Genomic DNA, 14,280 nt, shown 5'->3' on the forward strand with positions numbered 1-14,280 from the left:
TGTGTCTGTTTGTTTCCTTTCGGGTTTATCACGTATTATTTACTGTGTTAAGTCGAGTGTTTACGGCTTATGTTTACTTTAAAGCTGTTAAGATTCTTGCAATATTGACTTTGGTATTGAGTTGATGATAACATCTAGATTAAGAACGCCGAAGTTGTTATTTGTTTAAATACGTTGTAAGTAGCTTTACGTAAAACACCTACCTTTTGTTATATCAAAAGATAACATGATCAATGTTATAATTCTGACTAAAATGATATCATGTTTTCAATGCGAAGATAATAATATATATCTCATTTAACTGCTGTTTACAGATAATTATTAAAAAAATATAAGTGATCTTATTGTAATTACCTCTTTATAAAAGAGACAATTATTTTATTGTAATTCTAGATCTCAGTCCATAGAATGACAGTCTTCGACTTATATCGTGTATAGTCTATTAATTATCTCTATTAATTATAATAAGCCTTTGTCATCATGTGGGTCTCTATTGTTATACCTACTGCATTAAGCATCTCAACGAAAACCGATGCAGTAGACTTACTGGAATTAATTAAGAGAGAGGCATGAAAAACTAATATCTAGTTGTGACCAAACAAAAAAATAATCAAAATCATTTCATACTATGGAATAATAGAACCACTGCACTAGTCTGAAAAACTACGTAACTACACTTTTAATTTTTTTCTGAACTATAGAAGTTACAGTTTATTTTCAATATTTCCCTTTTAAATCAAAGCATTTGTCAATTTATCTTAATACATAAAGTAATATTCGTATTAATTTATTTACATTTTTACAAATCTTGACAGACGCGTAAAGACTGAGCCTACTTTATTTACATTTATTATATGATAGCTAGTATTTTATCATCGGATAACTGGACCTTGTGAGCGGTGAACTCACGCTGTACGGTCAGTTGACAGATTACTATAGCGTGAGAAGTACGTCTTGACTATTAATTTGTTCATACTCCCGGCATTCTAGAAGTTTTATTCATCTATTTTTTAAATTGTTTTAAACCTTGCCGAACGAAAGAGCTAAAGGTAAGTAATGTGATAATTTTTTAAATTACATAATATTTTAATGTCTATATGTGGCCTTCTACGGGCTAAATGATTTGATGTGTACAAATACATTCTGTGAGTCATTGTTTTTCTTGTTTCGCTTGGTTATCTTTGAGTATAGAAGAAATCAATAATTATTTCGAAAATTACAGTGACATAACAGTGATTTGGGTTTTAGTATAAATCTGGCATATATTAGACAATTATTGCTTCTCTGTAGCAGGAAAATCCAAATCAAAATTAACAACTGCCATACAAGGTCACGTATGATTGTGTAAAATTGTTTCTGGTTTCAAATAAAGAAATAAAGATAAAGATCCTTGTTTACAGTCGACAGCATAATGCTTCGCCGGATTGAATTTTAAGTATTTTTTCTTCCGGAAACTTGGCCCACCTTCAATGTTTTTATTAATAATTTAAACACCAAATTAACAAAAATATACTCTAGAATCTTAGTGGGCCCAGTTTTCGGAAGAAATAATATTTTTAAAAATTCAATCCATTGACTTGGCCCGTGGACCAAGCTGCTGGAAGACTAGTCCGTACCTGGGAAACATTATTTTAATTCATGCTAGACTAAAAAAATTTTTTTTAGATGCCGGCCAAGTTATACAAGCTGAATGCAAGCCCACCAGCCCGCGCTGCTATGATGGCGTGCGAACTTTTTAAAGTACCGGTGGAGATGGTCAATGTAGATTTGATGAAGGGAGAGAATCGCACACCGGAGTATTTAAAGGTAAATACTCCTTTTTGTGCAGCGTGGGACGTCCAAATCACATCGTAAAGGTAGCAGAAAGGCGCTGGATGCAGGCCGCTACCAAGCGGGCAACATGGAAAGCATTGGGGAAGGCGTCCTATGTTCAGCAGTGGATGTCCTACGGCTGAGATGATGATGACGAAGAGTAAATTGGTACATCATAAATAGTAGTAGGTACAATTAAATTACATGGGTGTTACAACAATGCTGTCATACGCTATAATAGATCATAATTGTTACTAACCTATCAATTAGCTAGTATTATATTATTATCTGTATCAAGCCGTTGTTGTAATCGGCCTACTTTAAATCATAAAAATTAAATAACGTAATTATTTATGTTATTAAATTAACTTTAAATAAGAGATACAACTGTCAATTGTTTTATTATCTTTTAACGTGTCTAATCACGGACTGATAAGGTCAAATCATATCTATGCCATCATTTTTATCAGTCGATTGGTTATGTAATATTATCAGCTTTTTTCTGTTTCTGGTAGGTATCAATTTAAATTATCTTTTCTGTTTCAGATGAACCCTCTCCACACAGTTCCCGTGTTTGCTGATGGGGATCTTGTAATTCATGAAAGGTAACATTATTATCTGATAATCTAATTATACTTATTTGTTAGATAAATTCATTCGTTCGTTTGACGTCCACTGCTGGACAAAGGCCTCCCACAAGGTTTTCCACAAAGAACGGTCCTGCGTCATCCGCATCAAGGCTCTTCCCGCGACCTTTACCAGATCGTCGGTCGATAAATTACTACTACTTTATTTTTACCGTTCTGAATTCTGGATGGAGTCATCAGGTACCTACATAAGTAACAGGCAACCTGTAGCCTTTATTCTTGGATGTAGAGCATTAGAAAATTTATTAAGAACAGCTATCGTCTCGCATAAAGATGTCTGAAAGAATACCGGTGTAATCAAACAACTTTAACAGACATCTGAAACCTTTAAACAGGTTACTTGCTTGGTTCGACTTTAAAAGTTTTCTTTAATTTCAGCCACGCCATATTGATCTACCTGGCAGAAGTATATGGCAAGGATTCTTCTTTTTATCCAAAAGATGTCAAGCAAAGAGCACTCATCAACCAAAAACTGTTCTTCAATGATGGTGTTTTGTTTACAAGGACGCGCAACATTGCAGTAAGTCGATTTTTTGTAGCTTATCAGACTATATTTTGATGCATATATTTTATGACAACTACATAAGATGCTACAGTGTTTAGGTTGATGTGGATATACCTGACGGGATAAAATGCGTGCCGTCATAAAATATTATCGATGATTTTAGACGGCACATATATGGGCTTATCGCTTTCAGTGGGTAAAATGCCTTAAAAGTTTATCGTGACGTGCATCCTAGGCCTACTACAGTCAAGGAATTTTGCTGGAGTTTTCAAATTCATTTTACCAATGACTGTATACCAATATTATAAACAACCTTTACTAATTTTTAAATCTAATATTATGTCTTAAATTTTAATTGTAAAATATTTTTTTCAGTACCCAGCATTTATGCTCGGTCAAAAAGGAGTGACGGAGCAGCAGCTTAAGGATTTGGAAGAATGCTATGAATTCTTGGAAGAAATATTGTCCCGACAGAAGTACATAGCTTTGGACCACATAACTATTGCCGATGTGGCCGCTTACGCAACAGTTTCTGTGTTTGATTACATACTTCCTTTAAACGCTAAGTGAGTATACTTACCGATTCTTACGCCCGTATTCACAAACATTAGGTACTATGAGGTCTCAAAGTGTGCGTGCCGTGGACGCACAGGTTGACACACCAACCAATCACAGAGTCTATTCAACGCTGTGCGTTCGATTTGCTGCTTCACGCAAGCATCGTTTGTGAATACGGGCGTTATTTCTTTAGCAAAGAATTATTTGTTTGCAACGGAATACATGTGAAGTGAACTAAAGTACAGTCAGCGTCAAATACGAGTAGTTCTTGACACCCAAAGTGGTCAAAACGTTGACAACACAATCTTATTTCAATTGAAACAAAGACGTGTTGCGAACTTTTTGGTTATTTTGGGTCTCACGAACTATTTGACGCTGACTCTACTAACTTTGAAGTTGAATTGAACACAATCGGATCTAAACAAAATAGAAAAAAAAAATGATTAAGTCTCTAAGGCTATTATTAAATTCAGGAATTCAACATTTAGATCGAACCAGGAATCAAACATTCATCTTGAAAATAATAATATTTACTAACCTAAATACGAAAAACAAAAACCAATCTTACATATTCGGCAAAACAGAACCATTTAATTTTCTACTTGATTTAACGTAGAGCCAAAATATTACCAGTCACAACAAACTTTTGTTTACTATAAGTATTCAAGTCACAAGTATATCGATCCTGGCAGTTTTTCTTATATTGGCCTTTATTTTTCAGGTACTCCAAACTATCAGCTTGGCTAAAAGAAATGGAAAAACAACCTTACGCTGTTAAACATAATGCAGAGGGTCTAAAAATGATTGGTACTTTTATTCATTCTGCTGTTAATTCCAAGTAATACGCATCCCTAACAACGAACGCTAACTAATTACATGACAGAACTAATAAAATACACTCGGCATCAAATAAATCGCATCTCCCACAACAAGCACTTTTCAAAGTATGCATCCTCACTTCCCACCAACATTGGTACCATTTGAAAGCCTAGTTCTAAGCTTAATTTCATTAAAGGAAAGGTTTTTACCCCAAAAATGTGTCTTTAAAAGGATCCAGAGTCACTTCTCCAAAAAATAGGTAATTACGCTTGAGCCAACTTTTATGGCTATAAAATTGTTAAGTTGGGATTTATCGCTATCCATCTGTTAAAGAGGACACGTGAGGTCATTATTTGGTTTTATAACCATAAAAAATGGTCTAACTGATACCACAGGTGAGCCCAAAGTGAGGTCATTTTTCAAGTCACATTTATGGTATATGTAAATCATTTATTAAGAAATTAAATGTGTTTTTCTTTAAGGATATTTATTGGGCTTTCAAATAACACCAATATTGTTGGGGCACCATGATTGTGTCAGAAGAAAATCTTTAAAGTTTGCGTCGCGGAAGGTGCGATTTATTTGACGTTGAGTATATTTTACTTTTTTTCATTTGTTTTAATTGTTTCAATCTCCATAATTTTTTAAGCAAATCCAAAAAGTGTAAATGTAAGAATAAGAATACTTTATTCAGCATAGAAAAATAAAATAAAAATACAGTACATATAACATTAAACATTAAACTACAAGCTATGCTGAAGAGGCGTCCGCTCAGCTATATTCGCGACATAACAAGCGCCATGTCGAGAAGCTGGTTTTCAGCGGGAACCAACACGATGAAGATTGCGGATTGCGCGCCCTCTTGACCGGGACCATATTATTGAGGCTACCAGTCAAGAAGGCGCGCAACAGGGGGCGTTATGGACGGTGATCACAAAAAAGAGAGAGAAAAAAAAAACAAAAAAATAAAACAATATTAACACAAAACTAAACAGAATCAAAAACCAAAAACTAAACTAACTAAAAACTAATGTAATATGAAATGCCCCACCAATGTGTCCGAACTGTAAAAATGGTTTTTTATGTTATGTTAACAAGGTAAGTATTCTAATACATTTTTTTTTGTTAAGCCACAATTAAGATTTTCATAAAGATATCAAACAATTCAAACAGAGGTTGTAATAAAAACGTGTCCTGCAAACAGTTGACCGCCATTGCACTCGAGATTTCATTGAAGTGGGCCTCGAAGTGATGTTCTGAGTCAGCATGACTCGAATATTTTTTTTACCTCTGACGTGTAACTGAGTTGAATACTTGACAGTTGACGTATGTGGTCATAACAACAATGTCATAAAAACACGCAATATTTAAATATAGGTTTGATGATGGTAAAGACATGGGTTTTGTTATTATGACCCAATACTAACCCACTTAATAGCAATCAAGGTAGTCTTCAGCGAGTGTGTTTTGCCAGTGATGACATACGGATCTGAGACGTGGTTGCTTACTATGGGCCTCATAAAAAGGCGCAAGGTCACCCCAAAAGCGATGGAGTGTGCCATGCTCGGAGTTTAAAGTGATCGAATCAGAAAGGTGAAGATCCGCAGCTGCAGGGTGTCTAAAAAGTGTATTTTTATTGTTATATTCAGTAGCTAAACACCACTGCTGTATGCTACTCGACTACTAATACTCTACTAGTGTGTCCAAGTTAACCAAAACGAAGTAAAATAAAACATTAGAAAAACACAATATCTAGATCAAAACGTAGTACTAATTAATATAAACAATAGAAGTAGCAATCAAGCACAGCAAATTGCGTGGCCCAAACAAAGCCAATTCCAGAGCCGGCTGAAGGATTCCGTCGCGACGGTCACGCGGCATGTGCCGAGATTGCGTCGACGGCCAACTTCGAGCATTGTGCGCTGCGTGCGAGCGAAGCTATCAAAGTGTGTAGTGAATTTTATTGAACTTTTAGAGCGAGTTGTATTACCATGGAATTGTATGTCCGTGGTCATTTAGATCACCACGTGTATGTGATAATCATAAATCTATAGTGTGCAGTTTTGATTTTTCTTTTGATATTCCATATTTGGGTAGGTAAGCCATTGTTAAAAGTAAAATAAGACATTAGAAAAACACAATATCTAGATCAAAACGTAGTTATAATAACAATAGAAGTAGCAATCAAGCACAGCAAATTGCATGGCCCAAACAAAGTCAATTCCTGAGGTGGAATTGTGTAAAGCAATCGTAATCATTTGACAGTTCATAACGTACGATAAAGTCAGTTAAACAAAGCGTTTGACAGAATAATCGTACGTTATGAACTGTCAAATGATAACGATTGCTTTACACAATTCCATCTCAGAGCCGGCTGAAGGATTCCATCGCGACGGTCACGCGGCATGTGCCGAGATTGCGTCGACGGCCAACTTCGGGCATTGTGCGCTGCGTGCGAGCGAAGCTATCATAGTTTATAACACTTTCTGCTGCAAAACGGAGTGTGCAGATGAGCTTTAAAGCGAGTTGGATTAACACTAGAATTATGTGTGTCTGTTTGTTTCCTTTCGGGTTTATCACGTACTATTTACTGTGTTAAGTCGAGTGTTTACGGCTTATGTTTACTTTAAAGCTGTTAAGATTCTTGCAATATTGACTTTGGTATTGAGTTGATGATGACATCTAGATTAAGAACGCCGAAGTTGTTATTTGTTTAAATACGTTGTAAGGGGTCCATATTCGGTTGCATAAAAAATATTGTCATAATTTAAGAGTGCATAAAGTTTTTTGGCATACTCATCATTTCGCATAACGTTCATACAGAATAAATCATAAGGCATATTTTTTTTGCCATAACCACTTTTATTATAATAATATTTTAGTATATATTTTTTTTGTATTCTTGTTTTTATAATAACGATTTCTAGGCATAACATTTATTGGCATCTAAACCAATGCCATAAATATTACCATTCATAATATACAAAATACCATAATTTTAACAAATATGAAATATAAAAATGTTATAAGTTAACAAATATAAATAGACAAGCAAGCATGCAAACAAGCATGCAAGCAAGCAGCAAGCATGCAATCAAACAGCTAGCATGCAAGCAAGCTACAAGGAAGCATGTAAGCATGCATGCAAGCAAGGATGCAAACAAGCAAGCCTGCAAGCAAGCAGCAAGCAAGCAGCAAGCAAGCATGCAAGCAAGCAGCAAGCATGTAATCAAGCAGCAAGCACGCAAGCATGCAAGCAAGCAGCAAGCAAGCATGCAAGCAAGCAGCAAGGAAGCATGCATGCAAGCAAGCAAGCATGCAAGCAAGCATTAGGATTGCCTTATCTCCGGCGCTGCGGGAAGTGCGGTCCTTCCGCTCTGGCGTAACATATACCCGGCATGCCATGCTCGCTTCCGCAGCTTCGGCTTGCTGGTCGCCTTCGGCGACCAGCCTCAGCCGCTCCAGCTCGCACGGCTGCCGGATATATGTTACAGCGAGCGAGGACCGCACTCCCTCCGCGCCTCCGGCTTTTAAATTACACTCTAGTATAGGGCAGACTAGTACCACGTGGAAGAGACCACGGCCAGTCGGGATCAACATAATTTCAGACCAGGCAAGCTTAATGTTGTAAAAGAAATGTGGACTGTATAATATGTGCGTTATAATAGATAAGAGGGATTCGAGATCAAACAGAATGTATTTTCACGAGCTTAAGTTTTCTAAGAGACAGGTCAAAAATTAAGAACGAAAATGACAATGATACAGAGAATTTAGTTTTTGCAAATCTACAGGCCGAAAGAGTATAAAGGTGGAAGGAGGACCGTTCGCAACATCACAAATACATAATTATTTACTCTTCAATGTTGGTTGCTCTTATAGACAATATTTATGACTTTAAATGTTATAAATAATTAAATTATGTTTATAGTATTTTATTAAAAACAAACTTTATGTATATAAAAATTATGTTCTTTACATTTATGATTATTTAAATTATGGTATTGAAAATTAGAGAAAGTTATTATTATGCCTAAGAAACCATTATGCATTTAGAAAACTATGCATATCAAAGTTTATGCGAAAAAACTTTATGCAAATACTGTTATACCAAACTAAATTATGATGAAAAATGTTATGCGTCTAAGAGGGCACCCGTTTTAAGTACATTTTACATAAAACACCTACCTTTTGTTATATAATAAGATAACATAATCAATGTTGTAATTCTGACTAAAATGATAATATCATGTTTTCAATGCGAAGATAATAATATACATCTCATTTAACTGCTGTTTACAGATAATTATTTAAAAAAATATAGGTGATCTTATTGTAATTACCTCTTTATAAAAGAGACATAATTATTTTATTGTAATTCTAGATCTCATTCCATAGAATTACAGTCTTCGACTTATATCGTGTATAGTCTATTAATTATCTCTAATTATAATAAGCCTTTGTCATCATGTTGATTGTTGGTCTCTATTGTTATACCTACTGCATTAAGCATCACAACGAAAGCCGATGCAGTAGACTTACTGGAATTAATTAAGAGAGAGGCATGAAAAACTAATATATCTACTTATAACCAAACAAAAAAATAATCAAAATCATTTCATACTATGGAATAATAGAACCACTGCACTGGTCTGAAAAACTACGTAACTACACGTTTAATTTTTTTCTGAACTATAGAAGTTAGAGTTTATTTTCAATATTTCCCTTTTAAATCAAAGCATTTGTCAATTAATCTTAATAAATAAAATAATATTTGTATTAATTTATTTACATTTTTACAAATCTTGACATAGACGCGTAAAGACTGAGCCTACTTTATTTACATTTATTATGATAGCTAGTATTTTATCATCGGATAACTTGACCTTGTGAGCGATGAACTCACGCTGTACGGTCAGTTGACAGATTACTGTAATGTGAGAAGTACGTCTTGACTATTAATTTGTTCATACTCCCGGCATTCTAGAAGTTTCATTGATCTATTTTTTAAATTGTTTTAAACCTTGCCGAACGAAAGAGCTAAAGGTAAGTAATGTGATCATTTTTTAAATTACATAATATTTTAAAAGGTCTATATATGTGGCCTTCTACGGGCTAAATGATTTGATGTGTACAAATACATTCTGTAAGTCATTGTTTTTCTTGTTTCGCTTGGTTATCTTTGAGTATAGAAGAAATCAATAATTATTTCGAAAATTACAGTGACATATCAGTGATTTGGGTTTTAGTATAAATCTGGCATATATTAGACAATTATTGCTTCTCTGTAGCAGGGAAATCCAAATCAAAATTAACAACTGCCATACAAGGTCACGTATGATTGTGTAAAATTGTTTCTGGTTTCAAATAAAGAAATAATGATAAACATCCTTGTGTACAGTCGACAACACATACAATACATACATTTTTGTTGCAAAATAGCCTGTATGACAACGAGATAAGATGCCATTGAGGTTGATGTGCTGCGTCCGACTTGGCGCACTTTTAACTTGTGCTTCGCCGGATTGAATTTTTAAGTATTTTTTCTTCCGGAAACTTGGCCCACCTTCAATGATTTTATTAATAAATGAAACACCAAATTAACAAAAATCTACTCTAGAATCTTAGTGGCCCAGTTTTCGGAAGAAATAATATTTTTAAAAATTCAATCCGATGACTTGGCCCGTGGACCAAGCTGCTGGAAGACTCTTCCGTGCCTGGGAAACGTTATTTTTATCTATACTCGACTAATACAAATATTTTTAGATGCCGGCCAAGTTATACAAACTGAATGCAAGCCCACCAGCCCGCGCAGTTATGATGGCGTGTGAAATTTTCAAAGTACCGGTGGAGATGGTCAACGTAGAATTGATTAAGGGAGAGAATCGCACACCGGAGTATTTGAAGGTAAATACTCCTTTTTGTACACGTAATAATAAGACAAGAGTAAAGTACCGGAAAACGCAACGTGGGACGTCCACCCACAAGATGGACCGACGGCATCATAAAGGTAGTAGGCGCTGTACGCAGGCCCGGCTGCTACCAACCGGGCATCAAGGAAAGCATTGGGGGAGGCCGCCTATGTTCAGCAGTGGACGTCCTATGGCTGAGATGATGATGATGACGAGTAAATTGGTACATTACATCATACATTACATAGGTACTACAAATATGTCATACGCTATAAATAGATAAGATAATTGTCTTAGGCTGGGTTGCACCAAATTATTTTAACTTTGACAAACGTCAAAAATCTGTCAAACTCCATACAAAAATCACCGGTTATCGTTATAGTTACGGTCAAAGTTAGGTGGTGCAACTCAGCCTTAGTAACCTATCAATTAGCTAGTACACAACTATGTTATCTGTGAAATTAGCAAGCGGGTGTTATGATCGGCCTACTTTAAATCATAAAATAACTTAAAAATGTATTTATGTAAATTTTAAATAAGAGATATACAAATTGTTTTATTTATCTTTTAACGTGTCTAATCACGGGCGATAAGGTTAAATCATATCTATGACATCATTTTTATCAGTCGATTGGTTATGTAATATTATCAGCTTTTTTTTCTGTTTCTGGTAGGTATCAATTTAAATTATCTTGTCTGTTTCAGATGAACCCTCTCCACACAGTTCCCGTTTTTGCTGATGGGGATCTTGTAATTCATGAAAGGTAACATTTTCATCTGATAATCTTATTATACTTATTTGTTAGATAAATTCATTCATTCATTCGTTAGTTCGTTCGTTTGACGTCCACTGCTGGACGAAAGCTTCCCCCGAGGTTTTCCACAATGAACGGTCCTGCGCTGCCCGCATCCAGGCTCTTTCCGCGACCTTTGCCAGTAGGCCTAGGATGCGCGCCGCGATAAGCGGTTATCACGCCATTTTATCGATTTTGCTTATACATTTTGACGTCGATAAAGTATATTACGGTGCGCATCTTAGCCGTCGGTTGATAAATTACTACTACTTTATTTTTACCGTTCTGAATTCTGGATGGAGTCATCAGGTACCTACATAAGTAACAGGCAACCTGTAGCCTTTATTCTTAGATGTAGAATGTAGAGCATTAGAAACTTTATTAAGAACAGCTATCGTCTCGCATAAAGATGTCTGAAAGAATACCGGTGTAATCAAACAACTTTAACAGACATCTGAAACCTTTAAACAGGTTACTTGCTTGGTTCGACTTTAAAAGTTTTCTTTAATTTCAGCCACGCCATATTGATCTACCTGGCAGAAGTATATGGCAAGGATTCTTCTTTTTATCCAAAAGATGTCAAGCAAAGAGCACTCATCAACCAAAAACTGTTCTTCAATGATGGTGTTTTGTTTACAAGGATGCGCAACATTACGGTAAGTCGATTTGTTGTAGCTTATCAGACTATATTTTGATGCATATATTTTATGACAACTACATAAGATGCTACAGTGTTTAGGTTGATGTGGATATACCTGGACGGGATAAAATGCGCGCCGTGATAAAATGTTATCGATGATTTTAGACGGCAAATATATGGGCTTATCGCTTTCAGTGGGTAAAATGCCTTGAAAAGTTTATCGTGACGTGCATCCTAGGCCTACTACAGTATAGGAATTTTGCTGGAGTTTTCAATTTTTTTTTACCAATGACTGTATACCAATATTATAAACAACCTTTACTAATTTTTAAATCTAATATTATGTCTTAAATTTTAATTGTAAAATATTTTTTCAGTACCCAGCTTTTGTGCTCGGTCAAAAAGGAGTGACGGAGCAGCAGCTTAAGGATTTGGAAGAGTGCTATGAATTCTTGGAAGAAATATTGTCCCGACAGAAGTATATAGCTTTGGACCACATAACTATTGCCGATGTGGCCGCTTACGCTACAGTTTCTGTGTTTGATTACATACTTCCTTTAAACGCTAAGTGAGTATACTTACCTATTCTTACGCCCGTATTCACAAACATTAGGTACTATGAGGTCTCAAAGTGCGCGTGGACGCACAGGGTGACACACCAACCAATCACAGAGTCTATTTAGACGTGCACGCCGCGCTACTGTTATCCAGCGACGGCGCGCCGACCTGTCGGGGTCGGCGTGGTGGCGCCGCGCCGGCGTGGGTATTTTTTTTTATAAAAATAAATTCTAGCACCTTTCCAGCAGTAGCTACTTATTTGAGTATTTTGAGTTACTAAATTAAAGAAAAATAATTGCGTAAGACCAAATGAAAACTTTTATTAGGCACTTACTAACTACTGTGTGTGTTCTTTACATGACTCGTAATTATCTATCTATATAAATAAAAATGAATTGCTGTTCGTTAGTCTGATTAAAACTCGAGAACGGCTGGGCCGATTGAGCTGATTTTGGTTTTAAAATGTTTGTCGTAGTCCAGGGTAGGTCTAAACAGTGAGCAAATAAGGCAAAATTGTGATGGCTTATTTATTGCCTTTAAGGCGGAACAGAGTTCGCGGGGTCAGCTATTATGAATAAAAATAATTTTATTCACGCGTCCTGGATTCAGTCGTGATCTTTTTGCAGTAACAGTAAGTCCTGCAATGGAAAACACTCGTTCGCTAGGTGTGCTGGTGGCTGGAATTGCTAGCATAGGCCTTGCAAGTTTGCTTAAAAGGGGAAAGGCTTCTTTTTTCTTCCTCCAATACTGTAAAATGTCTTCATTCATGACATCGTTTGGAGTAGCAGCTGTCAAGTATCTCCAGCACTCTTGGTCAGCTTCATTACATTCAATATTCATCATATTAGACTTGGATGCGGTGCTGCATATGTTGTCACTATGCTTACGTGACAACTTTGCCAATAATGAATCATTGGCTGAGCTGACATCGAGAAGTGTTTCACTTTTGCTTTATTACTTAAATGTAGCTAAAGCTGAAGCCATCGTAAATGTGCACTATAACCTCCGTTAAAGCAATTCAAGGATAAAATAGCGCGGGCGACGGGCGACCGAATGACAACACGGTGAGAAAAAGTTCGCGTCTTTACTCTCCCCAGGCCCCGCTCTTCCCTGCCAGTCACACGTTCGTGAACGCTCGGTCCAGCTCGGCTGAATTCGATTAATTTGTCGCGCTTCGGCCATCTTCGGCGCGCCAAGAGAATGTCTCGGCGGCGGCGGCGCGTTCCGAAGTCGGCGCGGCGCGGCGGCGCCGGTACGGCGCGCACGTAAATAGATTTAACGCTGTGCGTTCGATTTGCTGCTTCACGCAAGCATCGTTTGTGAATACGGGCTTTATTTCTTTAGCAAAGATATTTGGAATACATGTGAAGATTGTAAAGTGATATAAAGTACAGAATACTATAAGTATTCAAGTCTTAAGTACATCGATCCTGACAGTTTTTCTTATATTGGCCTTTATTTTTCAGGTACTCCAAACTATCAGCTTGGCTAAAAGAAATGGAAAAGCAACCTTATGCTGTTAAACATAATGCAGAGGGTCTAAAAACGCTTGGTACTTTTATTCATTCTGCTGTTAATTTCAAGTAATACGCATCCTTAACAACGAACGCTAAGTAATTACATGACGTAACTAATAAAACATTTTACTTTTTTTCATTTGTTTTAATTGTTTCAATCTCCATATTTTTTTAAGCAAATCCAAAAAGTGTAAATGTGTCCGAACTGTAAAAATAGTTTTCTATGTTATTTTAACTAGGGCAGTATTCTAATAATTTTTTTTTTGGTTATGTCACAATTAAGATTTTCATAAAGATATCAACAATACAAACAGAAGTTGTAATAAAAACGTGTCCTGCAAACAGTTTGACCGCCATTGCACTCGAGATTGGATTGAAGTGGGCCTCGTAGTGATGTGCTGAGTCAGCATGACTCGAATATTTTTTGACCTCTGACGTGTAACTGAGATGAATACTTGACAATTTATTGACGTATGTGGTCATAATTACCCACACGCAATATTTAAATATAGGTTTGATGA

The 14,280-nt window shown here is 36.1% G+C and overlaps 1 protein-coding gene across 1 annotated transcript; it reads left to right on the forward strand.

The window, feature by feature from the left end:
• The first annotated feature begins 879 nt into the window (after nt 1–879).
• On the forward strand, nt 880–13,894 carry LOC114351857 (probable elongation factor 1-gamma 2). Its single transcript, XM_028303201.1, has 12 exons — nt 880–1,049; nt 1,666–1,806; nt 2,359–2,417; nt 2,838–2,979; nt 3,340–3,530; nt 4,244–4,361; nt 6,138–6,287; nt 10,105–10,245; nt 10,956–11,014; nt 11,559–11,700; nt 12,062–12,252; nt 13,709–13,894. Exons 2-12 carry the CDS (start codon nt 1,666–1,668, stop codon nt 13,827–13,829), a joined length of 1,455 nt encoding a protein of 484 aa, XP_028159002.1. The 5' UTR covers nt 880–1,049; the 3' UTR covers nt 13,830–13,894.
• Nucleotides 13,895–14,280: the final 386 nt, after the last annotated feature.

The sequence above is a fragment of the Ostrinia furnacalis genome, unplaced genomic scaffold (genome assembly GCF_004193835.3).
Source record: "Ostrinia furnacalis isolate ACB-3 unplaced genomic scaffold, ASM419383v2 OfSCF1215, whole genome shotgun sequence".
Taxonomy (NCBI): domain Eukaryota; kingdom Metazoa; phylum Arthropoda; class Insecta; order Lepidoptera; family Crambidae; genus Ostrinia; species Ostrinia furnacalis.